The 27,134-nt window shown below is 45.0% G+C and overlaps 2 protein-coding genes across 7 annotated transcripts in view; one reads left to right on the top strand and one right to left on the bottom strand.

The window, feature by feature from the left end:
* Positions 1 to 27,024, bottom strand: part of LOC118935453 (uncharacterized) — a 43,265-nt gene extending 16,241 nt beyond the window's left edge. Inside the window, exons 1-5 of one of the 6 annotated variants that reach the window (XR_005033824.2) lie at positions 26,879 to 27,024; positions 26,084 to 26,183; positions 9,867 to 10,007; positions 8,547 to 8,646; positions 4,979 to 7,933 (exon numbers count right to left, since the gene is read on the bottom strand). Coding sequence is in view for 4 of the 6 variants with exons in the window: in XM_057487593.1 (XP_057343576.1) it covers positions 23,801 to 23,904; positions 26,084 to 26,699 (720 nt within the window). In the remaining 2 variants the exon portion in view is untranslated. Of the gene's footprint in view, positions 1 to 4,978; positions 7,934 to 8,546; positions 8,647 to 9,866; positions 10,124 to 22,867; positions 23,905 to 26,083; positions 26,804 to 26,878 lie in introns of those variants that run through there. The other 5 variants (XM_057487594.1, XR_008992288.1, XM_036931757.2 and 2 more) reach the window with 5 other exon arrangements.
* The window catches only part of ABAT (4-aminobutyrate aminotransferase), a 383,605-nt gene that overhangs the window by 275,746 nt on the left and 80,725 nt on the right, over positions 1 to 27,134 (top strand). The window lies entirely within an intron of this gene.

Here is a 27,134-nt window from a genome sequence, read left to right as displayed (position 1 = left end):
CAGATCCAGCCTCCTGAAACTGAGTCAGAGTGAAAGGGAAGAAGCCAACATCACTTGTCTAACAGAGGCAGCTCTGGGGTTATAGCTCTTGTCCTGCTCGCCCAGACAAACCCCGCCTATCAGTTTCCTCTGGCTGGCATAACAAAGCCCCACAATCTGAGTGGATTAAAACAACAGAAATGCTCTCAGCGATCTGGAGGACCGAAGTCTGAAACTGCAGTGTCCGCAGAGCCACGCCCTCTCTGAACGCTGGTGGGGACTAGGATCCTTCCTTGCCTCTTTCTGGCTTCAGGGGTTTGCCAGCAATCCCTGGAGTGCTTTGCTTTGCAGATGCATTGCTTAAATTTTTGCCTTCAATGTCACATGGCCTTCTCCCTGTGTGTGTCAGTGTCTCCTTTTATAAGGGTACCAGTGACTGGAGTTAGGGCTCACCTAATCCAGCATGACCTCATCTTAACTTACATCTTCATTACATCGGCAAAGACCTGGTTCCCAGACAAGGTCACATTCACAGGGGCCAGGAGTCCAGTTCTGAACATATCTCTTTGGGGGATACCATTCAGCCCACAGCATATCCTATTTCGGCTGTGCCAAGATGCCTCATGGTTAATAATAACTCTTATTAACAATAACTTGCAATATTCACTGACCACCTGCTATGTCATAGGCAATGTGCGAAGTACTTTAGATACATTATTTCATGTGATTCTTTCTCTATACCGTAGAAACTATTATTATCCCCATTTTACTGATGAGGAAACGGAGGCAAGAGAAGCAAGATGGGTGACGCAACGTTCCCGCTGTCTCATACAGTTAGTGTGGCAGATTGTAATTTCCAAAAATGACCACAGGACTATTTCCGGTCCCATGGGCCTTTCCAGGACCTTGTCGCTCTCCATCAAGAAACAGAATCTGTTTCTTCTCCATCTGAACTTGGGCAGGACCCTGGGACTGCCTCAGTTGATAGGATATGGGGGAAGGGAATCGAGGTAACTTCCAAAACTGGATCATGAATGGCAACACAGCTTCCAGCTGCCTCTCTCTCCCCCTCAGGATGCTCAGCCCTGGAACCAGCTACACGCTGAGAGGAAGCAGAGGCCGACCACAGGGACAGACCCATGTGGACAGAAATTGAGGCCCAGCCTACGAGCAGCACCGATTGCCACTTGTGTACGGGAAGGAGCTTTCCGACGGTCCGGCCCCCGGCCTTTGAGTCTTCCGCCCCAGAGAAGGATGAGCAGAGACAAGCCACAGTAGCAGACGTGCTCTGTCTGCATTCCTGACCCACCGCATCTGAAGCATAGTCAACGGGCTGCTTTATGGCACAGAGTTTGGGGGGTACTTGGTGTGGTGGCCATGGCAACTGAGGCAGCTGGTAAGTGGGGGCATCAGGGTTTGAAACTGGGGATCCTAAGCTCTTTCCGCCATACCTTCACCCTTCACCTGCTCTCGCTCTCTGGTGAGAAGTCAGCATTAGCAGCAGCCGGCAGCCTCCTCTCTCCCAGCCTGGGGACCTCTGACTAATCTCCAGAGCAGCATTTTTATTTGGAAGAGAAAAATTGCAATTCAAAGACAATTGTTCCCCGAATGTGTGAAAGCCTCTCCTGGTGACAGCTGTGGTTCCTTCCCCGAAGGACAGCCACCAGCCCACGTACTGCCTGAGTCCAACCAAAGGTCATGAGAACAACTGCTCATTCCTGCTGCCCTTGCTGTTTGCTCAGATCACGAAGCCTCATTTTTTGTTTTGTTTTGTGGTGCTTTTAAATAAGGTCTCCAAGGACCTGCTAGGCCAGGCATTGTCTTTTCTATGATGCCTACCTTGCTCCCTCCAAAACAATGGGGCTCCTTCCTTCCCTTTGATTTAGGAACAAATGAAAAAATATTAACGTCTCCTGCAGGTCTAGAAGCCCATCCAAACACCTTCAGGCTAAAGAGCCAAGCTCAACTGGACGTGAATCTATTTGCTTCCTTCTGGGCTTGTGGATCAATTAGAATTCACTGCAAGGTGGGAACTGAAAAACACTGAAGCCAAAACCCCAACTATCTCAACCTAAGCTGTTTAAAAATAATACTCGTAGGATGTACTTATTACAAAGAAATGTATCTCCTCACACCACCAGGACGTTCGGGTGTCATTTGACTTGGGACCAGACCAGGCTGGAGGCAGGGGCTCAGATAACAATCCCACGCAGACTCAGGAGTTCTGCCGTCTTCAGCGTTGCCTTTTCTGTAGTGTCCTCATTTTCCAGCTCCTCTTGGGGTTCTCTGGCAACTTGAGGCTCCCTACAACACTAAGCGCAATGCAGAGTTTGTCCAACAGCTTGAAAAGAAGTCTCAGACAGGAAACAGAGCCTTGTTTCCTCTGGCTGACCCCTCCTGGGTCGTGAGCTCTGCTCCCAATTGATCCCCATGGTCCGGGGAGTGGGGTCAGTCATCACAGGAGAGGGGAGCAGATCTGGACGGCTGGAACCTCAGTGGCCACTACAGGGTGGACTTGGGGCACACTCAGAAAGAAACACTATGTATCCACGGCCCTAACAGACCATAATGGCACATTCTCAGAAGGTAATACAGAAATGGTTGTTATGAACATCTGAAAAGATGCTCGAGCTCCCTCATAATCTGGGAAATGCAACGTTAGCTATGAGCACCCAAAGGCATATGTATATGAGCTCATGGGCAAAGGGTTGTTTGTAAAAATGAAAGAATGGAAACGCGCTAACAGTCCATCTGGACAAATAAATTACAGCATCTCTGTGTTGTGGAATACCATGTGGTATTGTGCCATCATTAAAGTGAGTGAAGTAGATGTGTATAAACTGACATGGGATGTTCTCTAAAATAAATTAAATGCAAAAAGCAAGATGCAAATGATGCACAAGGTATATGATCCCATTTATGGAAAACTCTTGAGAGACAACAGAATGCAATGGTCATGTGTACAGAATCTGGGCCAGGCTGCCTGGCTTTGAATCCCAATTCCTCCTCTCCCTGAAGCTGTGTCACTTTAGGGAAGTTACTTCACCTCTCTGGGCCTGAGTTTCTTTCTCTATAAAAGAGAGATAATCATTGAATTTGCTTCATGTGGTAGTTGTGAAGATTAAATAAATAGATCCATGTAAATTGTTTGGAGCAGCGCCTGGTGTGTAGTAAGTGCCCAGTTAGTATTAGCTATTCGCCCTGTGCACATATCTACATAAATGCAAAGAAAAGAGACTGCAAGGATGTGCTCCAAACTGTTGATAGTGGAAGCTGTTGAAGAGGGACTTCATATTTTGCTCTATGTAGATCTGGATTGTTAGAATCTTTCACAACCAAATATTTATGTATTACTAGGGCACTAGTTTTAATATTTCTACCTCCCTCAAATCCCAGACCATGGTGTCAATTCACATTCTTCCTTTTGTGGAGTATTCTCATTCTGTGTGGGACAGGGCAGGGTCAAGCATGATCCCACCTCCACTCTTGCACAACTGGAGAAAGGGAAACTGCCAGTGGTTAAGCCACTTGTCCGATTTCAGTCATGACTCACTGGCTAGCCTGGGGCTTGCACCCAGAGCCTTGTTTACTACCATCCCCACCCCACTCCCACCTCTGCTATGGGGTTTATTCCTCAGCCCACCATTACCTTTATAACCTTAGTCTGTGCAAAGGTATCCCATTCAAAATGTCTTGTTCTGTTCTTTTGCTAACCTTTGGAAGCAGATAATATGACCTCATTGTCCAGATGAAGAAACTAAAGAACAGAGTGGCCAGGTAGCATGCCCAAGGTCACACAGCTAATAAGTGGCAGAGCTGAGCTTCAAACCTCTCTTTCTGATGTTAAGGTTTGTGTTCTTTTTTAAAAATTAGATTTAATTAGTGTTGTAAATAAGTCAGGTAGGCATGGACTTACTGCTGATGTCATCTATCCAAGAAATCCTAGTAGCAGGATTGCTTGGCAAGGTCTCACCACTGCCAGTGCTCAGACCTTGGAACAGCCTCAGATTCTTGCATCCAGATCTGCATGGCTCTCTGTGGACTGCTGGCCTGGACCTGCATCTGGGGTTTCATCTGGGTCAGATCGGCCCAGCCAAAAGGGCGGGGGTGAGATGAGAAAGGGGCCCTGGGCTATGTTGAGCCCCTGGCCTCCCCCCAGCAGAAGCTCTGAAAGGCCAAGAACTGGAGGTATGAACGAGTCAGCATAGAGGGATGCAGAAATGATGACTCAGCTGTGGGTCATGATTTCCCTCTTCTTTGCCTAAGAGATGAGTCATCGCCTTTATGTATTTAATTTTCAGACTTCTAACTTAACCCAGCAGAGTATCGGGAGCTGATGGAGGAAGCTCCCTGTGGCATGGGCTGTGCCCCCAGATTTTCAAGTTCAAGGTGAGTTCCAGTTCAGGCTCTGCTACTTACTAATCATGGGACTTTGGCAAGTCACTGAGCCCACATTTTCCCATCTGTGAACTGGAGATGCTAATGCCTGTCTTCCTAGGTTTTCTTTGCCTAATCAGTATTTGTTTGAGCACCTACATGTGCTGGGCACAAGGGATATGGTAGCAAACAAAACAGACAAAATTCCTGCCTCCATGAAGCTTACATTCCAGTGAGAAAAAAATAAAAATGAACAAGTAAGTGTATGTAATGTAATGTCAGTTGGTGATAAGCAGAGTGAAGAACTAACGGGTGAGCCCAGAGAGGGTCGAGAGGGTTGATGGAGACAGTTCCTATAAAGTGTTTAGCAAAGGCCTAGCACATAGTAGGGCCTCACTGAAGAGATAGGAGTCCTTGCAGTTTAGGAAGTAAGGGCCACAGGTTTTCAGGACTGAACAGACATCCCCTCCCTGCAGGAGAAGCAAGATGACTTCTTCCACACAGGGTTCCAGCACGGGGCCAAGGACTCCCGGCCCCAGGGCAGAGGCAAGGAAAGGCGCTCTGTGCACATGCGCCCATGTGTGTGTATGTGCATTTAATATATTTTTTATTGAGATGAAATTCACATAATAAAATTAACATCAACCGTTTTAAAGTCAACAATTCAGTGACATTTAGTACAATCCCAATGTCGTGCAACCATCACCACTATCAGGTCCTAAGACATCTTCAGCGCCCCAGAAGGAAACCCTGCCCCCACTGAGCAGTCACTCTCCCTTCCGCTCCCCTCTACAGTCCCTGACACCCACTAGTCTGTCTTCTCTGTGGATTTACCTCTTCTGGGCATTTCATGTAGATGGGAGCATACAGGCTGTGACCTTTTGTGTCTGGCATCTTTCACTTATTGTAAAATGTTTTTGAGGTTCTGCCTCCGCCACTAGACTATCAGGTCCACGAGGACAGGGGGCCTTCTGTCTTGGTCACTATCCCACCCCAGCTTCTATCCCAAGGCCTGGCTCAGAACAGGAGCTTAATAAACATCAAGTGCACCTAGAGAGTAATTGAATAATCAAATAAATGAACCCAACATACAACACATACGGATGTCATGTTTCTATAGACCTGCCATATACAAATTACACTGTTACTAATGAAGTCTTTGGAATTTCCCAGAGCGGTTGGCTAAGGGTGCCTCCACGTAGATGATCCAAGATGCAAATAGAGCGAAATGATTTATTCTGGGTCACTGATGATTCAAGGTCTGGGAATAGAAACATACTTAAAAATCTTTGCTCTAATTAGTCAAGGTAATTATTAGGCACAATAATTAGGCATGAATGACCTCAGCCAGCCTGTTTTGTAACCTCCGGCATTTAAGACCTGTATTAATTTTGCTTTAATGACGGTATGTGTTGTGGTCTTCCACCCTCAAAACTTTTTTGCTTTTTCTGAGCCATCAAACGTTTGTCTCAAAATGCAATCTTTCTGAGAATAGATGCTTTCATGCATTCACTGTCACATTCTGGAGTGTTCCCCCAGATTGTGTCCCCCTGATGTCGTTTTTGTTTTTTGTGGGATTCATTTTTCTTTTCGTTTTTGGTTATTTTTAGAGGTCAATTCTGGTCCCACTGGAAACTCTGCTCTGGGCTCACTTATTGAATGTATGTTTACTGCGCCCCCTACTGGGAGCAGGGCTTTATGTACCACAGGCAAAAGGGAGTAGAACTCTTTCTGAAAGAAAATTGTGTGTTCTTGGAAGTGTGAGGTTTGCAGCATTTTAATTACTTCTTGATCTTACTCTTGACCCTTAGTCATAGCCCACATTTCTTGTGGTCTTCCTCTACATGAAGCATGGCATTGCACAAGTTTACACATTTAATCCTCAAAACACACCTATGTGGAATGTGCTATTATTAGTGGTATCATTACCATCTCCATTTTACAGATGGGGAAGCTGAGGCACAGGGGGCTTAAGTGATTTGTCCGAAATCACACAGTTGGTAGGTAAGTGATGGTAGCAGGATAACCCAATTTTTCATTGTCCAGGAAGGTCCCCAAATTCTCTGAGACTGTACATTCTCCTATATATTCACTCAACAAATATTTGCTAGGGACTCTGTCAGCAAGACCCTAGGGAGGTGATGAGCAGGACAGGGAGATGAACCAGAGCAAATCCTCATCCTAGAGTCAAGGCAGTTTTGGAAAAGGACCAGGACTTTTGAGCCAGACCCTGGCCTCAAACCCCAGCTTGGTCTGCCATTACAGTTGCCAGATTTACAAATAAAAATATAGGTCACCCAGTTAAATTCGAACTTCAAGTAAACAATGAATAATATTTTAGTATAATTATGCTCCATGTCCTGTTTTGCTGAATTTTATCTGGCAACCTTACAAGTAATTGCTGTGTGACCTTGAGTACATCACTCCACGTCTCTGATCTCAGATTCCTTGCGTTCCAAATGAGGGTAATAATCCCCATTTCACAGGGTTGCCTTGAGGAAAAAAGAAATGTTTCTATAAAGTACTTGGAATGCTGCAGTGCCCCCTAGCTGGTCCGTTTCCATAGACAGCTCACTCCAAACTGCTCCATGCAGCAGCTGGGTTAGACGGACTTTTAATATCAACCCAGGACCTATTAAACATCCTTTGAGGTTCCCACTGCTCTTAGACTAACGCTCAAAGGCATCTGGATGTTTCCAAGGTTCCTCAAGCTGTAGATGGGGTCCAGGGTAGAGACCCTTTGCAGGAACCTACCCCAGTGGCTAACCCAGTATTGCCCTTCCCCCAAGACAGCTTGTCTCCCAAGAGCTGAAGGCAGAGTACAGTAAGCTCTCAAAGTGAAGGAGGAGGGACAGTGCATGGGGATTTAATGCATGAGATGCTGAAATAATCCAGTAGGATACCACCAGCTTTGTTTTGAATCCATCTGCCTCTCTGAAGCCTCTTCAGCCCTCTCTGACATGGCTACCCTAGTCTAGACACCACCACTTCCTGCCCGCACAATTTCAATCATCTTCTTGGTAGTCTTCCCACTTGACATTAAAACGAACAAGAGCAAAATTTTTTATTATAGGGAACTTCAAAACATATGCAAAAGTAGAGAGAATAAATATTGTGTAATGTCAACGATGATCAGCCCACCAGCTCGTAGCCTGTCTGTTCATTTCACCTCCCGGGTGTTTTATTTTGAATATTTTCAGCCTCAGGAACAGGATAATCTGACTTTTCATCTGTTCCCCTGCCGATGTCTTGTTTGTTGTAGCCTAAACTTTATTCCAGGATTTGCTTTTGAATCCAAAGTTTCGATTCTCAAAAGCCAAAGTTTAGAGACCTTAACAACAAAAAAAGTCCTCTCCTTTGCAAATCTTGCAAATCAAAAGCCTTGGCTTTCAAGATGATTATCTCTGCCATGAATTTCAAAAGCCTGCTTAGGCACACATAAAAGCCAAGAATTTGGCTCTTTGGTGTTTTCTGTTTTTGAATTGGTTTGGGTCAAGCCTCTTCAAGGGATGTATCCAGAATGATTCAAGCATCAGCCTCAATGCTTGGTTTTGTGGCGAGAGGTGTCACAAGATTTCTTTAAAAAGGGAACAGACACAGCATTACTACATGTGCAAAAATGTTTACCCTTTGCTGTTCTTATTGTTCAAATAGTTTTTGTGAATTTGAATGATTTCTCAGTTTGTTTACAGATACGATGTCCACTACCCTGTTTTTCCATGTGGTTGTAAGTTCTTCACTTACAGTTTCTCCTAATATGTATAAACTTTCAACAACACACGAACTCCCAAGTTTGGGGTGATTATTTTCTATTTAGTATGTCAATATCCTAGGTGTTTCTGCAAGAGCAGCCTCTCAGGGCTATGGACCAGTGTACACTGGCAAACCAATGTCCTGAATGTCATCTAAAGTCCCGTGTCATTTGAAAAGCCTGATGCTCCTGCTTATTAGCCTTGCATCATCTGATTTCCCTGGTACTAAATATTGGCATTAATGTTGAAGTGAATCACCTGTCTAAAAAAATGTAAGATTTTTCTTTCCGGGCAAATCCGTGGAAATCTTCCAATGTTGTTCAACACGAAAAGTCTACCAGAATCAGGACTTACTTAGATGGGGGATAATTCAGGCCCAGACATGACAGAGACACACTGAAAGGGCAGGAAGGAGGGTTAGAGGTGAGAGCTACTTACTGAGAATAGAATCACTGGTGTTTGTCCTATGCTCAGCCAGAAGCTTTCCTGGTGACCTGGCATGCCACAGATGGGCTCAGTTTCCAAACGGGCAGTTTTCCTGGATGACAAAATCAGAATAGCCCATGTTCTTAACAAGCCAGAGGCAAGAACCCTTGTATTTTTTTTTAAGTGGCCCAGATAATCATGATTGGGTGTGTCCTGACTTTCAAAATAACTCTTTAAAATTTAGAATGATTTCAGATTTGCAGAAAAATTGTAAAGACAGTACAGAGATTTCCCATATAACTGACACCCTTTCCCCTATGATTTTCCTGTATTATGATTATTTGACGTTATTGCCATATATTTGCAACAATTAATGAACCAAGACTGATACATTATTACTAACTAAAGCCTACACTTTGCTCAGATTTCCTCTGTTACTAATGCACTTTTTCTGCTCCAGGATCCTGTCCAGAAGACCACATTACATCTGGCCACCATGTCTCCTTAGATTCCTCTTGGTTGTGATAGCTTCTCAGATTTTGTTTTTGTGTTTCAACTGAGATGTAATTCACATACTATAATATCCACCCCTTTAAAGTGTACAATTTACTGCGTATTAGTATATTAAAAAATGCTTAAACCTTCACTGCTATCTAATTTCAGAACGTTTTCTTCACCTCTGTAAGTAATCACATACCGAAGGAGCATTTATTCCCCATTCCTGCAGCCCCCCCACACCCCCCAGGCCCCTGGCAACTGTTAATCTACTTTCCCTTTCTGTGGTTTTGCCTGTTCAATAGGACATTTCATACAAACAGAATCATACACTATGTGGCCTTTTTTTGTTTAGCTTCATTCACTGAGCATGGTTTTAAGCTTCATCCATGTGGCAGCATATATCGGTGCTTTCTTTCTTTTTTTTTAAGGCTGAATAATATTCTATTTAATGGATGGACCACATTTTGTTTATCCATTCATCAACCAATGGACATATTCACTTTTGGCTGTTAGGACTTTCCTTAATAGTTTTAAGAGGACTGCTCAGGTATTTTGTAGAATGTCCTTCGATTGGGATTTGTCTGATGTGTTTCCTTACAACCATGCTTGAGTTACAGGGTTCAGAGGAAGACCATGGAGGTAAAGTGCTCTTCTTATTGCCCATGTCAAGGCGGCATACTCCCTTGGTGACTTCTCACTCTTGACGAGAACCTGATCACACCTGGCAGAGGTAGTGTCCACAGATTTCTCCTCTGTGGAATCATATGTATGGCAGAGGACCTTTTATTAAAATATTATTAACATTAATGTTCTTGGGTATATGGAGATACTCACCCCAGGCCCTTGAGTTAGGCTGGGTCACTGACTGGTTCTGGCCAATGGAATAGGATCAAAAGTGATGTGTCACTTCCCGTCTGAGGCAGCCAAACCTTCTGCAAGATTCTCCAGGCTTCACCTTCCGGGTTGCGAGGATGCCTGGAGTTGAGAGGGTGGAGTCACAAGGTGGAAGCCGCCTGGATCCCTGAGTCACAAGGTGGAAGTCACCTGGATCCCTGAGTCACCAGCAGCATCCCATGGAGGACAGGCTTTGTCTGAGCAAGAAATACATTATTGTATTTAGCCAATTAGATCTTTTTGTCATTGCTATTTACTCATTGGTAGCATCAGAACCTACCCTGACTAGCGCAACACACTGACGAGTATTTCCAGAAACCCACCCAGAGAGCTTGTTAGGAGGTTCCCGGGCACCACAGCTCACATACCCCATCCACACATCTGGCCGTGTCCTGTTCTCTTATAACAGGTCCTTGCTTCAGCTGTGGGGAGAACCCACAGAAACACACTCTGCCAACTGTACCAGCTGTAAGAAAATAGTAATTTATCCTCCATTTTCCCATGGTCCCAAGCACATAAGCCGGTGAGAATTATGCCTGGGCTTGCTGGGCTTCCCCCGCCTTATCTCTAAACATCCTGACCCTCCCCCAAGGCAACAGGCCGAGGGGATCCACAATAAAAGGCACCATGCTGCTGCCCTCTCTCTCTCTCTGTCTGTCTCTCTCCCTCTCTCTCTCTTTGTCTCTGTCTCTCTGTCCCCCTGCTCTCTCTCCCTCTCTCTGCTCCTCCCTCTCTCTCTCTCTCTCTCTCTCTCCCCACCCCCCTCTGAGGGCAGCCACTCTCTCTTTCAGATAATAAAGTCTCTTGCGTGGGCCTGTGTCTCCTGAGTCATTCCGGGTAAGGAGGGTTGCGGCGAGATACCCTTTCATTGGTGCCGTGACTCGGATGAGGCTCTCCCATTGACTTTGCTCTTCCTCTGGGAACCTGAGCTGCTTTGGGAACCCTCACTGCCCGATCCTCCTCCACGGGCTCACCGTCCACTTCCCCGGTCACTCGTCTTCTCGCCCAACACTGGCCTTCGATTTGGTGAGTCTCCCCTTCATGGTCGACTTAAATGTCCCTTTGGAACCAGGGAAGTGACCGTTGAGTGTCCGGCACTCCCAAGGGCTCCTCTGGGACAGGGGCACCCCCAAACACGACTTTCAGAGTCACGGTTGATCCCCATAGTCGACCCTTCTCTGCCTCCCCATGGTGAGAATCCTCATCCACTGAGGCCCGGTCTCCCTTTATCTACGTTTCTACTGACTCGAAAACTCCTGGTACCAGGTACCGAGCCTCCCCGGGGTTTTCATCTCGACCCCACAGTTAGAGGTGGTGATGACCCCCTAACTGTGCCTGGTCTTCTCGATGACCTTCTCAATCGCTCAGGGACGCCTCAGCGACTTCTGAACGGTCTCGTTCTCACCATGGGATCTGGCCCCTCCGTTCCCACAGATTCACCGCTAGGGTGCTTACTCAATAATCTAAAGCCCCTCCACCTCACTCCAGACCTCAAGCCTGTTCACTACTGTAATGAGATCTGGCCACAATATCCTTACACAATCAGTCTAAATGGCCCCCAAATGGCTCTTCAGATCCTAAAATTCTCCCTGACTTATACAACTTCTGTGAGCGTACAGGCAAATGGAAAGAGATCCCATATATCCAGGCTTTCTCCTACCTCCAAACCAAGCTCTCTCTCTGTCTCCCCTGCAATCCTAAACACCTAGTACTTGCCTTAAGGTCCACACCCCTAAGCTATTTTCATGTTCCCAAATATCCTCAACTGCCTATAAAACTCCTAGACAATGCACCACCACAGGCTCTCTTGTCCCCTCCTGGCTCATGCCAGGAGCTCTGTCTGTCCTCTCACTGTATCATTACATCTCAATCTGTATGTTTGTGTCTAAGTGTATAAATGAAAAATATTTTTCTACCTCCGGATGGTATTAATAAAAATTGATTTAAAGACAAGCACTTGTAAAAATTGGGCATTCTAAAATTTCCAGAAAATTCTAATCGAAGATATTAAGCATTAATGCTAATTTAAGTTGAACTGAATAGACATCTTCTTATGGTTATCAGCTGCCTAAGTTTACCTAAAGTCATTTAAATTGATGGTATCTGTTAAATCTTTCAAAGAAAAAAATGCTTAAAGTGAAGTGTAGCTTTGCAAGTGCCTTAAAACTTTTTTTAACAGCATCCCAGAGTCAAATTCAAAAAGGTGCTTTTTACCTCCAGTTCACTCTGATATTTTCCAGAGGGCCTCTGGAACATGTCAGAGGAATTTTTTCTCACTGGAGAAAGTATTTGACTAATTTGGCTTATTTACCTGATTAATTGCCTAGAAGGCACTGTGACAGGGAATGATGCTAAACTTTGTTACTGAATGTTTTGTGTTACAGAAATATCCAAATCTCCTTATGACAACTGTCTTACAGTAAGCTCTCATCAGATCTTTAACCATTGTTATTTGTAAGTCTTTTGTCATCTATTCTCACTGTTTTATTACTCCTAAACTAGTAAAAAACTAGATTTCAGCAGAACAGGTATTAGTTACATAGGATTAAGTAAACTAAGGAAGATAATTTTGGTGGCTTTTTGTTTCAAATGTTGTTGATAAAGTGTTTTAAGCTTTTTCTCTTAAGCTGACAACAGTTTAGTAAATGACTGCCTTTATAAGCAGAACTGAAACTTTATCTTTCTCTCTACCTGATCCCTCCAGAATTTAAAAACTCTCAGTGACCATTTTTATATTTCATGGCAGTATGTTTATTTGCGTAAGTTCAATAAGAATCTGCTTTCCTTGTAAGAGGACCAATTAAAAACACTGGTTATATTATCAAGGCTTTGACTGGAACATCATACCTGAGAGACATGTGTGTAAACTCAGAAATGAACAGACAGCTTTAAGGAACTAAGGTTGACTTTATAGAGCCAACAAAGCCCACTAGAAGAACTAGCCTGGTACCTTGCTTACAGAGTTTCCAGCAGCCTTACCAGGTGAGTAAAGAAGGTCACTTCGTGGCAGGTGCAGGAACCTCAGGAAGAGAGGAACTCACCCAAATCTACAGGTGCTGCAGGCACAAGCTGATGGCAAGTCTGGCTTGGCTTTCTGGCCTCGAGAAGCCTTTAAAAGTTCAATCTGAAATTCCTTATAAAAAGTTCCAGCAAAGCACATTTAAAAGATCCCATGTAATCAATTACTCTTCTTGCTGCACTTATGCAAATAATCAAGCCAACTGTTAATTATTTTCTTAATCTGGCTACTTCTAAGAAAAATGAGGGTGATTTTAGAGAAAAGTATTGTTTCAGTAATGCAGTCTTATCTATATTAATCCTAATACCAGTCATTGAGATGTAAACTCGATCCAGAATTCTAGTTTCCCCATGATACCTGGCTATGATTCTCAATTAGACTCTTCATATTTCTACTTCTCATATTCAGCCATGCATTCTTTTTTGTTTCATTTTGTTTTGTTTTTGAGAGGGCATCTCTCATATTTATTGATCAAATGGTTGTTAACAACAATAAAATTCTGTATAGGGGAGTCAATGCTCAATGCACAATCATTAATCCACCCCAAGCCTAATTTTCGTCAGTCTCCAATCTTCTGAAGCATAGCGAACAAGTTCTTACATGGAGAACAAATTCTTACAGAGTGAATAAGTTACATGGTGAACAGTACAAGGGCAGTCATCACAGAAACTTTCGGTTTTGCTCATGCATTATGAACTATAAACAATCAGTTCAAATATGAATATTCGTTTGATTTTTATACTTGATTTATATGTAGATACCACATTTCTCTTTTTATTATTATTATTTTTAATAAAATGCTGAAGTGGTAGGTAGATACAAGATAAAGGTAGAAAACATAGTTTAGTGTTGTAAGGGAGCAAATGTAGATGATCAGGTGTGTGCCTGTAGACTATGTGTTAATCCAAGCTAGACAAGGGCAATAAAACATCCATGGATGCAGAAGATTTCTCTCAGAACAGGGGGGGTGAGGTTCTAAGCCTCACCTCTGTTGATCCCCAGTTTCTCACCTGATGGCCCCCCTGCGACTGTGCCTGTCTTAGGTTGTTCCTCCCTTGAGGAATCTTACCCGTCTGTGGCTAACCAGTCATCTTCTGGGGCCATACAGGGAAATGTAAAGTTGGTAAGTGAGAGAGAAGCCTTATTGTTTGAAAAGGTTAGCTTTTTACTTCTTTGCAGATTTATGCCCTGTGGCTTCTATGCCCAGGATTTGTCTTGAGGTATCTTTACCACTTGGAAGAATTATGATACTCGGTTAATTCGATATGAGGCACGAATTCTATTTAAGGGTTGTAATTAGGAAGGAAGAAGAAAAGCTATAGAAGTAGCAGTCAGCCATGCATTCTTAATCTCATCAAGTTTGTCCTTCCAGAATGGAAAATCCAACTCCAGATGTTGCTACTTAACCTAATAACAATTTGTTCTATCTTGCCTAAAAGCCACAAAACTGCAAATAGTAATAGAAATGAAACCCAGAATAGAAGCGCCAATCTTCCGAGGCCCTCTCAACTGACCAGTGATGGAGACCTAGCTGCACCCTTTACTGCGCCCCCTCTCAGCATGAAGCAGCCAGAGCGGTCGTTGCCCCCTTTCCCTAGCAGCAGCTAGAGTCTCTATCTGTAGGAGGGGAGAATGAGACAGGGACCATAGGCTTTAGAATAAGGTGAGAGCCTCTGAAGAAAGCAAGGCAGGATATTTGCAGTCAGAGCAATGTAAAACTACATGCTAGGAACCCCCCCCTACTAAAACTATGTTGAACATTAAGCTCTAGAATCATTCTTCAGTGAGATCAGTTAATGTTCCCCAGGTAAAGAAGAGTAGCACATGTTTTATTATGCTAATCATTTGTAATCGTGTGTAAAATTCACTTTAGCATGCTAAAAGGCCCAGGCCTATGTGCTGTCTTTCCTCCTTCAGATCTGAGGAGGTAATTTTGCAAACTGAGCAACTAACTTAGCATGCAGACCCAGCTGTAGACAGAACAGTAAGAGGCAGGATTCTTAAGCAAATAGACAATACCTCAGCCCACCTTGGGAACTGAGCAGGCAGCCTTTTGATATGCTCCCAGACCAAGATGCCAGTATCCCAGAGAAAAATCAAGGCAGGAAATTCCTTATGTTAAGTTAATTTTTAATATTCAGAGAACACTTAACAAGTCCTTCCCCAAGGCTTTAGAGATAGTCCCCACCTTTCTGGACAGGCTCTAGCACAAGACCTCAAATCCCTTACTCTCTCGAGCTCCACCCTTCTTCAATATGTAGATGATCTCCTGTGCAGTCCCTCCCTACAAACCTCTCAACAGGATACTATTCTCCTTTTAAACTTTCTCTCAGAACGCGGCTATCGGGTCTCACCCTCCAAAGCTCAGCTGTCTGCCGCTCAGGTCACATACCTGGGAGTTCAGCTCTCCCCAGGCTACAAGGCCATTACCACAGACAGGAAAAAACTTCTCCAAACCATGCCCGTTCCAAACAACAAAGACACCATCCCTCACTCCCAAATGGCAAGAACCATACACAGTAATCCTTTCCACACCAACTGCAGTTGAACTCCAGGATCTTCCCCATTAGATACACAACTCCCACCATAAGCCGTTTGTCTCCCCTTATTCCCCTCCCACCAAATCTCCCACAGGTTCCTACTCCTCCCTGACGGGACCTCTTACTCTCCGCATTTCACGCTGCTCATCTCCACTTCCACTCATCCACTGAAGAAGTTCCTGCCAGCACGGGGTCCTAAGACCTCCCTTACAACCGCCATGCGTCATGCTTCAGGATTATTAACCCTGGTCTCAACACTTACTCTCTCACCAGACCTATCTTCCCAATGCCAGCCCTTTCTTCTCTTTCAGACTGTCCAAAAGATTGCACCATCAAGGATTCCCTTTGCCCTACAGGTTGCTTTGCTGCCTACACATATGTCCCCCCAAAATGCTATTAATTCAGCCACCCTATGTAAACATAGCAATCAGCCCAAATGCAAAAAACTTCTAACCAAACCTTTAACCAGCTTATATTACAGGATTACCAACCCTTCTCCAAAGACAATGATCCTTATTGAACCTGGAAAATGCCATCGCCACTGCAGACCAAGGGCTCATCTGAGGACCGCCCCCCATCAATACCAAAATGGACTTCATCGCCCCTAATCAGCAGGAAGCAGTTACTGAAGGCTAACTTGACCCCTTCCCAAATCCTCTACCACTTATAAAACAGAAAAGGGAGGAATGTAACAATATAGTAATTTATCCTCCATTTGCCCCATGGTCCCAAGCACATAAGCCGGTGAGAATTACGCCTGGGCTTGCCTGGGGCTTGCTGGGCTTCCCCCGCCTTATCTCTAAACATCCTGACCCTTCCCCAAGGCAACAGGCCGAGCGGATCCACAATAAAAGGCACCACGCCGCTGCCCTCTCTCTCTCTCTCTGTCTCTCTCGCTGCTCTCTCTCTCCGTCTCTGTCCCCACCCCCGTCTGGGGCAGCCACTTTCTCCTTCAGATAATAAAGTCTCTTGCGTGGGCCCGTGTCTCCTGAATCATTCTGGGTAAGGAGGGTCGCAGCGAGATACCCTTTCACCAGCCCCATCAGCTCTTAGGACCGCTGGGGCGGGGGTCATGCTGCAAGTTTTTTTAAACTGAGATATAATTGACAAAAGACATGGAACATTATATTCACTTCAGGTGTACAACATAACGATTCAATACTTGTATATACTGTGACTCGAGCACCACAGGAAGTTAACATCCATCACCACATGTTGTGACAAATTCTTTTTCCTTGTGAATAGAACTTTGAAGACTTCCTCTTTTAGCAAGTTTCAAATATACAATTATTATTAACTATAGGCACCATGTTGTACAAGTGCTGTTTTTTTAAGATGGAAAGAAAATGTCCTTGTGAAGTGGTTCTGACCTGCCAGGCCACAATTCACATTCCTCCGTTCGGACAGAACTAGATAACCAGTGACTGTCTGCATCTGTTATTTGTGGGGACAGCCTCGTAGGGGGTCCCCAAAGTTCTGCAGCACTTGGTATTTACGCCTTTGTATGATGCTTTTCTTTATGGTGTGGGTTGGATTAACTGACTTGCTCCGCATGAATGGAATATGGCAAAAGTGATGGATGTCACATCCGAGAGTAGGTCATAAAGCACCGTGGCTTCTGTTTCCGTGCACACTCCCTCCCTCTGCTGAAAGAAGCCAGTGGCCCCAGGGAGAGGTAATTAACAGAACTATCATCCAAACACCTTCCTTTCCCAAAGGGGATTACAATGGAATCCCCCTTCCTGTCCTTCCCTCAGGGAACATTTTCTCTATTTTCTGTGCCTGTAGATTAGTCCTCATTTTCTATAATTTTCTTAAAAAGGAATGAATCATAAAGCATGTACTCTTTTTTGTGGGGCTTCCTTCCCTTGGCCTAATCATTTTGAGATTCATCTTGTATTGGGTACCAGTAGTTCATTCCTTCTTCCTACTGTGCAGTGGTACCCTGTATGGACGTACCGCATTCTGTTCCTCCTGTCTCTTGTTGATGGACATTAGGGTTGCTTCCAGTTTGAGGCTGTTACAAACAGAGCTTATATGAAAATTTGTGTGTAAGTATGGACATAAGCTTTCGTTTCTCTTTGGTAAATATCCAGGAGTAAGAATGGCTGGGTCTTATCATAAGCGTATGTTGAATTTTCCAATGAATTATTTTTCAAGGCGATCATACCATTTTACATTTGCACTAGTGCTCTACAGCTGTTTTAACAACCCTGGCACTAGCCCGCTAACTGCCAGAGGTCCCCGTCATTGTGACAACCTAATGCCCCTTCCCAAATGCCCTTGAGATTGGACAATGCTCTACAATTGAGAATGGCCAGACCAGAGGCTCTTGAGTTCCCACGGTCGGCAAGGATAAGCCCGCATTTAGGAACCACGAAACAAAAACTTGCGAACTGAGTTCATGGTCGTCTGAAGTACAAGATGGGGGTAACAAGAGCGAGAGGTAGCAGCTCGTGGTAGTCTTGGCCTGGCCTTGTATTTTGTGGTTCTTCAGTTTCTAAGACCAACGTGCTCTTTATTTAAAGAACGAAGGTTTACACGCAGTGGTGAACGCAATGTGGTGGTTAGAACCTATGGAAGACCCATTTGCTTCCTATTCTTAACTTTCTCTCTGGGCCTGGAGCCTCTAAGACCCTCCCTGGGGCAAAAATAAGCGGTGTTTGGTAATCTTGAGCTGAAAGGTGGTACTTAAGTTGAAAGTACACCTGAACTCAGCTAATTTGCACTAATCACCTCCACCAGCCGTGGAGGGCCAGAGGGGAAAACATGACTCAAAGCGACCCGTCATTGCAGCAGGCCACCCACTCAGATGCTGCCCTGATCTCTAAAGCCTTCATCCCCAGACCCCCATCACACAGAGGCGGGTGTCAGAATCCCCTGGAGGGCTTGTTAAGATACAGACTGCCTGAGCCTACCCTCCCAGACGCTGATTTCAGGGGTCTGGAGAGGTGCCTGAGAATTTTCATTTCTAACAACTTCCCACGTGGTACTAATGCTGCTGACCCAGGAGCCACACTCTTCGTGCCCAGCTGTCCTGTTGGAAGCCTTAAAGTCCGACTGAGGCGATGATCTTCCACTGAGGTTATTTTGCTCCCAAAAGGATAAAAATCTGGAGACATTTTGGTTGCTGGGGTCCAGGGGCCCGCTACTGGCATCTGGTGGGTGGAAACCAGGGTCTCTGCTCAACATTCTAGAGCACGTAGGACAGCCTCCCCACCCCCCAGAATTATCTGACCCCAAATATCAACAGTGCCAAGGCTGAGAAACCCCAAACTGCAGAGGAAAGCTTATGTATATTAGAAGAGATTTGCACAGGTATATTACGCAACCGTTAAGAAGAATGGCTCTTTAGATCTTTTTTAAACTTGGAGAATTGTTTGTGATATGATGTGGAAAAAAAAAGTATAAAAGGATTATATTCAACTTATCAGCAGTCTCATCTAATTGTTTTTCTTCATGCTTTATTGTGACCTAGAATTATCTTGTTTGCTTGTATGTTTACTTATGTTATCGCCTGCCTCCGTTTGCTAGGATGCAGGCTCCTGGTATACTTTGGGAGAGTGTTAAATGGTGGGTGGACACATGAATGGGTAAAGTCCATGTCTTATGAGTGAAATCAGTAATGTGCTGGTAAATATTTAGCAAATGGCTCTCTGAAAAGAAAATCCCTCGTCGTTAGCATTTGCCAACGTCCATGGCAAATGACTCCCACCATGGCACATGCCAAGCTACTTCACGGTGTCACTGAAGGAGTAGGGAAGATGAACACAGCTGGCTAGCCAAGCCCCTAGGAGTTGGTCCCAGCCCACCACCGGGAAGATTATTCATACAAAAGACTGGAAGGAGAAATGCCAAAAGGCTAATGGTAGAGCGGTGGGGTCACACGTACATTAGAAACTATCAAGCTCCAGCTCAACAAGAAATGACTTTGAGGAGATGGCCAGTTTATATCCTCCAAGGAAAAGAAAAACCTGGCCACTGATACAGCATGACTCCCGGTTTCCGGTCTCAGAATTCAGTGCAAATTCTAAATTTCCGGTTGAGAGAATTGGCAGACATGGTCTTATATGTCACTAGGGAAATGAGGCCTATACACACCGGGCCATGGGGAGCCTGTGTAGTATTAGGTGTTTGGATTGTGAACTGTGTGAAGGCGGCACATGGGGTGGGGGGCCCTTTACATCATAGACATAAATGAACTTGTAGGAAAGAACGCAGGTGGGCTTGGAGATTCTGGGCTTGAGTCCTGAGGCAGCGGGGAACATCCTCCTTTATAAATCCAAGAACAGAGGGCCAGGTACACACTCTGGAGGCATGTGGACACACCCAGTCTTGTTATATACACACCCACGTGGCCCGGCATCCCCTGAGCAACTTGTTCTTCAGAGGACCAATTTTGCTCCCCCAACCCCACCTCTGAAGCTGACAGGGTTGTTTAACACGGGGGAGAGAACAGAGGAGTATTGATATTGCTGGTGACACATATAAGTCCTGGGACACCTTCAAGTGGGTCAAAGTGACGGCTTGTTGACCCTCAGCCATGGCTTTTGCCCACCTGGCCCAAGGATTGTAGTTAGAATAGTTTAAAAAAAAAAATCATTTGAGATACTCAAGAGGACTGAAAACATATAGTCACCCAAAACTTGTACACAGATATTCAGAGCAGCATTATTCAAAGTGGAAACAACACAAATATCCATCGAAGGATGAATGGGTAAACAAATTGTGGTCTATCCACACCATGGAATATTATTCAGCCATAAAAAGGCATGAAGTACTGCTACATGCCCCAATGTGGATGAAACCTTGGAAGCCACAGTACTGAAAGATGCCAGACATGAAAGGCCACACATTTTATGATTTCGTTTCTATGAAACGTCCTGAATAGGCCAATCCATAGTCATCTTGCCTCAGTGAGAACCTGGTTCTCTTGTGATACCCATGTTGGCAAACAGACCTGAGCCTTTGTTTTTGTTTACAGAGCTGTGCCCCTTTTCAAACAGTTTTCAGGAAAATCCAGGAATCACATAGTCGTCAAAAGCAGGAGAACTGAGGAATATAGTCTTTTATGAGGTGCCTTTCATGGTGACATCACCATCGTGCTGCAACCCAAGCTCTGGGTACCACCTGCAAAGCTGCAGCAAGTTGGGAAAGGCCAGGGGCAGTCTTTCTGAAAGTGCGTTTAATTACTGTGATTTACGCCCCCACGTAGCAGTTTCTGACAACCTGCAGCAGGCTGAGGACAAGCCATGGAAGATAAATGCTGTTATAATGGGAAAACACTGCATGAACAGTGGGTAAAACTAAAGGGAAGCACAAACAACCTCCTCAAATCTCTCCAAATTGAGGATGACATTTAGCATAGTGCAAATTGCCATGAGCTTTACATAATAGCATGAGTAAGGAATTGTGTTTAGCTGTTGGTGCAGAGACCTGAACACAGTTACTCATATGAACTAGATCTTATTTCTTCTACTAAAAAGAAAAAAGGCTGGAGGTGGTCCAGGGATATCTACAAATTCGTCAAGAGACTTCCTACTCTCTGCTCCACCATTCTTGGCACATGGCTGCCTGAAGGTTACCTCATGGTAAAAGATGGCTGCTATAGCCCTCGCAATCTTGTTTGAGCTCCCGGTAGCAGGAAGGACTTAACACGAGCAAGAGGGCAAACCAAGTCAGTTTCCTTTAAATAGCTTTCCTGGAAGCCCCACCCAAAGACTTCCCCTTATTATTTCATCATCCTCCCTTAGTTGCAAAGGAGGCTGGGAAATGTAGTAGTTGAGCTGTGCCCACTGCCCACGTGAATACAATTGGGCTCTGTTAGCAAACAGTAATTGTGGAATGGATACTGGGAAGGGAGCTAGCTGACTCTCTTCTATATAGCTGATGTATTATCCCAATATATGCTCGGTTTTGAGGGACCCTTAGGAAAATCCACCATTTTCCCCCTAGAGGTTTGGAATTCTTTGACACTTCTGGGTAAAAGTTGATTTGTCATACAGAAAACAAACTAGCAGCATTTTCTCTCTTCTTTTTAAGGCAGGTAAGTGTTTCCTTGCTTAAGGTAAGCTGCATTTCCTAACAAGAGGAGAACATATAAGGCTTCCAATTTCTGTTAAAAATCTCTTTCAAATTTAACTGCGTCCCTATTTAAAACAAGCGCTTAGGGAGAAACACGTTCCTTCAATTTACCAAATGAGGTGACCAGATTCAAGCATGAACTTGCCCTTTCTGCCCTAGGGAAGCTATTAAAAAGGGGTCAGAACGCATTCCCTCTGTACCCAGCCTCCTTATGAGAACAGTTATCTAGTTGTCCCTGTGCGTGTTGGCTGTAAAATGTGAGTGGCGGCCATTGGCACCCACCCTCATCTCTAGGCAAGGCCTAGTGTCCAGCTTCTAAGGAACAGAATGTGACAGGAGTGAATGCTATGTGACTTCTGAGGCTAGGTCATAAAAAGGATAGCTTCTGCCTGGCATTCTCTCTCAGCTGGCTCACTCTGGGGAAGCCAGCTGCCATGTCTTGAGGACACTCAAGCAGCCTGTGGAGAGCCTATGGTCTGGCACCAGCAGCCATTTGCCAGCCATGTGAAGGCGTCATCTTGGACCTCATGAGCCACTTTCATGTTGGAACACCCGGCTGAGCAGCTCCTGAATTCTCTTTGGTTATTGTGGCTTTAAACCACCAAGTTTGGATTCTGTGGTGTGCAGCAGCAGATGACGAATGTGCTGGATGTTGCTAGATACAGTCTGAGAGGAAACACATGGAGGGAGGCATTCCTTGGTTGGTTTCTGTCTCTAGGTTTTTCCAAAGCTTCTTATTTGATTAAACTAATCAAGGGATTAAACTAATCAAGGGTACAGGCTAAAGGAAAAAGTCGTACTTGATTCCAGTGCATGTGAAAACTAGTTGTCCCACGAGGTAGCAAATACACTTTTACTGTGCTTGACAAATCAGAGGACCTTCCTGAAAATACAGATTCCAGGGCCCCACTTCTGGAGATTATATTTCACAGCTTTCCTTGGGCTCCAGGGACTTATCTTATGAAGAAGCCCCATGAAATCCTGAGGGGTAACAACTGGCATATTCTAGAACCTTGTCAGGGTTATTTTGTGACTAGCATCCCTGGCTTGCACCCACTAGACACAGCAGCAATGCCTGCTGTCCAGCTGTGACAATCAGAATGTCTCCAGACATCACCCAATGTCTCTTGGTGAGGGCAAGATCACCCCATTTGAGAACCACTAAGCTAGGCCACTTAGTTCCGTGCATGTGCTTAACTAGCATTCAGTATGTGGTAATCATGATCATCATTCTGTCTGTCTTCAGAACGCAACAATAAATTAGATTTTATCAATGCTTTTTTCTCATGTTCTTTTTTTTTAAAGATGCTACTTGTATCTTGGTGACACAATTGTTTTTTTCAAACATATGCAAAATGGTTAGTGTTGTGTTACGTGGATTTTAGCTCACTTTAAAAGGATGTGTGTGTAACTAGCAGAAGAAAAAATAGATAAACTGCATTACGTCAAGATGAAACACTTCTGTGCCTGCAAGGACACTATCAAGAAAGTAGAAAGACAACACACAGAAGGGGAGAAAATACGTGCAAATCATGTATCTGATAAGGGAGTGGTATCTCGAATGTATAAAGAAATCTGATGACTCAATACAGTAATAAAAAGACAACCCAGTTAAACATGGGCAGAGGACCTGAATAGACATTTCTCCAAAGAAGACAAATGACCAATAAACACATGAAAAGATAGGGGCCTTTAAGATGAAGTGGTGCATAACTTTTGAAGTCAGTGCCTAAGGCAGCAAAATGGGCAAACGGAGTTCTCTGGTTTGCTAAAATCTCCATGTGCAGAAATGGACTTGCCATATTCTACTGCAACAGAAGTGAAATGCAGGCATCGACTCAAGGGTGCATTTAATGTGTCCACATGGGTCCTAAACTTGAACAGGTAATATGTTAAAACACACAAAAACATTACTCTTATTTAAACATGTTTGCTGACTTGCATGCTGTTAAACGTTAAATAAAGGATTTATTTTATTTAATCTAGTTATTTGTATTACCCTTTTGGACTTGACAATAAATATTCTTTGTCTTTTCTCATGTCTCTTGGCTCATGCCCATAAGTATAACTTTGAATTTTTCTGGCAGTAATTGGTCTATGAGTACGCTTTTGTTGCTGGTGATGAGGACATGCATTATATAACACGAGAAGTTCCTGGTATCATGCATCGTTTTGACATTTCTGTTCAGTAGTCAAATAGGTGAGGAAAAACGCAGACTGCCATTTCAGTTTTAATTCAGTCTAGTTAGCAAACGATCTTGGAGTGTGGCAATTCTAAGCCTGATGCAAAACTCAGAAGCTATAAAGTAAAAGATGTGCTTATTTAAAAATAAATCTGCAAGGCAAGAACAATAGAAAAGCATAAACAAAATAAAAAAACAACAACAAAGACAGCTTGGGAAACTGGAATAATCAAAAACTATAACCACAAGGAGACACCCTTTTTCCCCTTACCTGATCAGCAAAGTGCAAAGTGTTTTCCAATACCATTGACAAGACTGCAGAAAATCACGCTCAACTTGACAGAAAAAATGCCAATTGCGCTTCCTTTCTGAAGGGCATTTTTGAAGTCTCTTATAAGATATTTAATTATTATGCCTTTAGACCCCAAAATGCTACTTCTGAGGATATATATTTGTATGCACATACATGTACATACATGCAAGGATGTTCATTACAGCATTGTTTGCCATAGCCAAAGACCACCTAATTTCTCTCATAGAGAATCAGTTAAATTTTTTATAATCACTCCATACAATGTAATATTCACAATGCTTTACAAGAATTTATGTCCTGATGTGGAAAGATGCCCAAATTATGTTAAGGGAAAAAGTTTGTATGATAGCACATAAAATGATAATTTTCTTCAAGGGGGAGTCATATGTGTATGTAGTTACACATATACCTATACACATACACGTATACACACAGTTTCCCAAGGTTACAAGTTATTTGCTTATGGGATCAGGGAAGACCTGGAATGTGGTAGGTAGAGTGACTTGAAGAAATGAGGCAACTATATTGTTGACATGGAAAAAGATGACCAAGATAAGTCTAAGACATATTATATGTTGTGACATAACGAGTCATAAGAAATACATATTTGGTCATTCGTATGACCAAATATGTATTTCCCAGGTATATTTGGTCTTCATCCACAGTTCCTGAAAACACTGCAGAGTCTTAAAAGTGAAATGGGTGTCTTGTCATGTTAATGAGAGACTTTTGGACCCCAACCTAAGGGCAGGGGCTGGAGGCTGACTCAGCCGATGGCCAATAATTCAGTCAATCATAACTATGCCATAAAGCCCTCACAAAAACCCTGATAAAAGCTATTGTTCTCTGCCCTTTTGGGTGCTGCTTCGTTGTGGGAGGGCGGGCCTCCGAGCTTGGGAAACCAGACCTCCCCAGGCCGAGGAGCCTCCCTAAACCCCACAAGGACAGAAGCTCTTGTATTTGGGGCCCTGCAGTCTGTATCTCTTCATCTGGCTGTTAACTTGTATCCTTTCTTAAACTGGTAAACTGTGTTTTCTTGAGTTATTTGAGCTGCTCTAGCAAATTAATCGAACCTGAGGGGGAGGTTGTGGGAACCTCCAATCTGTAGCAGGTAGGTCAGAAGCACAGGTTAACTGCCTGGGGCACCTGGAGTGGGAGGCGGGAGGCAGTCTTGTAGGATGGAGACCTTAACCTCCGGAATCTGGTGCTGTCCCGGGGAAGACAGCATCAGAATTGAGTTGAATTCTCCAACACCCAGCTTGGTGTTCAAGAACCTCTTGGTGGCTATGTGTCGAAAGACTCCCCTCCCACGTACTTACACACATTGGAATTGGGTTGGAGTTATACTACTATTACTGCTGTGTATAATATTGTTATTGTTTTATATATATATACATATGTAGGAAAACACACCTGCATATGTCCAAGATGTATTACAAATGGGAAAATCTTTAAAACATAGTTTTCTAACAAGCTGCCTAATACATCTTTTAAGTTAGGAAAAGGTCTCAGAAAAATCTCTTATCACAAAAAAATACATTAATTTTTCTATTGCAATCACTGAAAAAAGTTTTTTTTGTTTTCATATTATGCAATCAATAAATTGTGTTTTTATAGTGCCCGTACAGCACAGGTAAAGCCTAGGCTGTGTGCCTCTAACACTGGATCGACGGTGTCCTACTTACTCCTCCCTCCCATGCCGGTGAGCCCCGAAGAGCTTGGGGTGTCACCATGACCCCTACTTTTGCCTGGCACGTCCTTTCTGCCAAGGCCCGCGTCCTGCTTTCTTCCTAAACCCTACTTTTAAGATTCAGGCAGCATCAAGACTGCCAAGATGCTGGCCCTCACAGAACGTACTTTTCTTTCGGTGAGAGGAGACAGGTAAGTAAACACTTACATAATGTAAGATTATGTCAGTGACAGTGACACAGGGTGTGAAAAAATAAAATCAGGCAATAGGACAGAGTGTGGAGGGCGCTACCTTAAAGACGCTGGTCTGACCAGGGCTCTGAGCTTACCGGCCACTGGAGCAGAGCCTTTGAGAGCTGAGAAGGAAAAGATTCCAGAAGCAGGGTACCGTCCGGGCAAAAACCCCGAGGCAGAAAAGCACTCGGGGTCCTGCGGAAACAGAAAGAAGCCAGTGTGGCGGGGCAGCACAGGCCAAGGGGAGGACGGCGTGAGGCGGGGGGGCAGATCCTGCAGGGGTTGCGGGCCACGCGGCGAGGTCAGCCTTGCTCCGAAGGGGAGGCGACAGCGCGGGTGCTCTGCAGCAGCGCACCCCGGCAGCCAGTGGGAGACGACGCCCTCCCCGGCCGGCCTCTTCGAGCCCCAGGGCGCTCGCGTCCGGGCCGCCAGCCTGTGAGTGGGGCGCCGGTCAGCACCGTTTACGTGGCTGTTTCCTCCCAGTCCCGGGCCACGGCAGGCAGCGCGCTGCGCGCAGGCCTCCCGCTGCGCTTTCCCCGGAGCCTGGCCTCCCGCTGGCGCGGCCACGCGGGCTCCGGCCGAGAGCGGCGGGGGCTGCGCGGGACGCAGGGGCTGCACGTGGCCCGGGAGTGTGCTTTCAGGGACAGGTGCGGGGAACGCCGGAACACCCTCTCTCCCGCGCCGGCTTCGCGTCAGCCCCGCGGGCTGCATGGGCGGCCGTTGCGGCCTGGCCTCGCGCCGCCGTCAACGGAGGACGCCAGGGTGCAGGTCAAACAGCGCCCCCACGCGCAGCCCGAGGCGAGCCGCGTGCTTGCCGTTCGCTCAGCAGGCCGGGGGAAAGGCCCCGCAGCCTCGAACCTTGGACGTGTTTCTTTGACTCGGAGACTCACCTTGCCCACCAGAGAAATGGGACTCTTCAATAAAACAGGTAGGGGAGCACTTTGCAAACTTGGACACGAGTTGGGTATCTTAATCACTTTTTCAAGTCCCGCCAGCCTTTTTCCAAAGGGGCTGGAGTCAGCAGGCTAAGCCCCAGCATAGCGAAGCGCGCCCCCGGCGGCCGGACTCAGCTGGGCGTCGCTTGGGACCTGGAAGCACCCGAAAAGCCCCCGCGGGGCGCGGTCGCTGTCTGGATCACGTGACTCC

Source organism: Manis pentadactyla, chromosome 10, assembly GCF_030020395.1.
Source record: "Manis pentadactyla isolate mManPen7 chromosome 10, mManPen7.hap1, whole genome shotgun sequence".
NCBI classification, from domain to species: domain Eukaryota; kingdom Metazoa; phylum Chordata; class Mammalia; order Pholidota; family Manidae; genus Manis; species Manis pentadactyla.
This window is presented reverse-complemented; position numbering and strand designations above follow the sequence as displayed.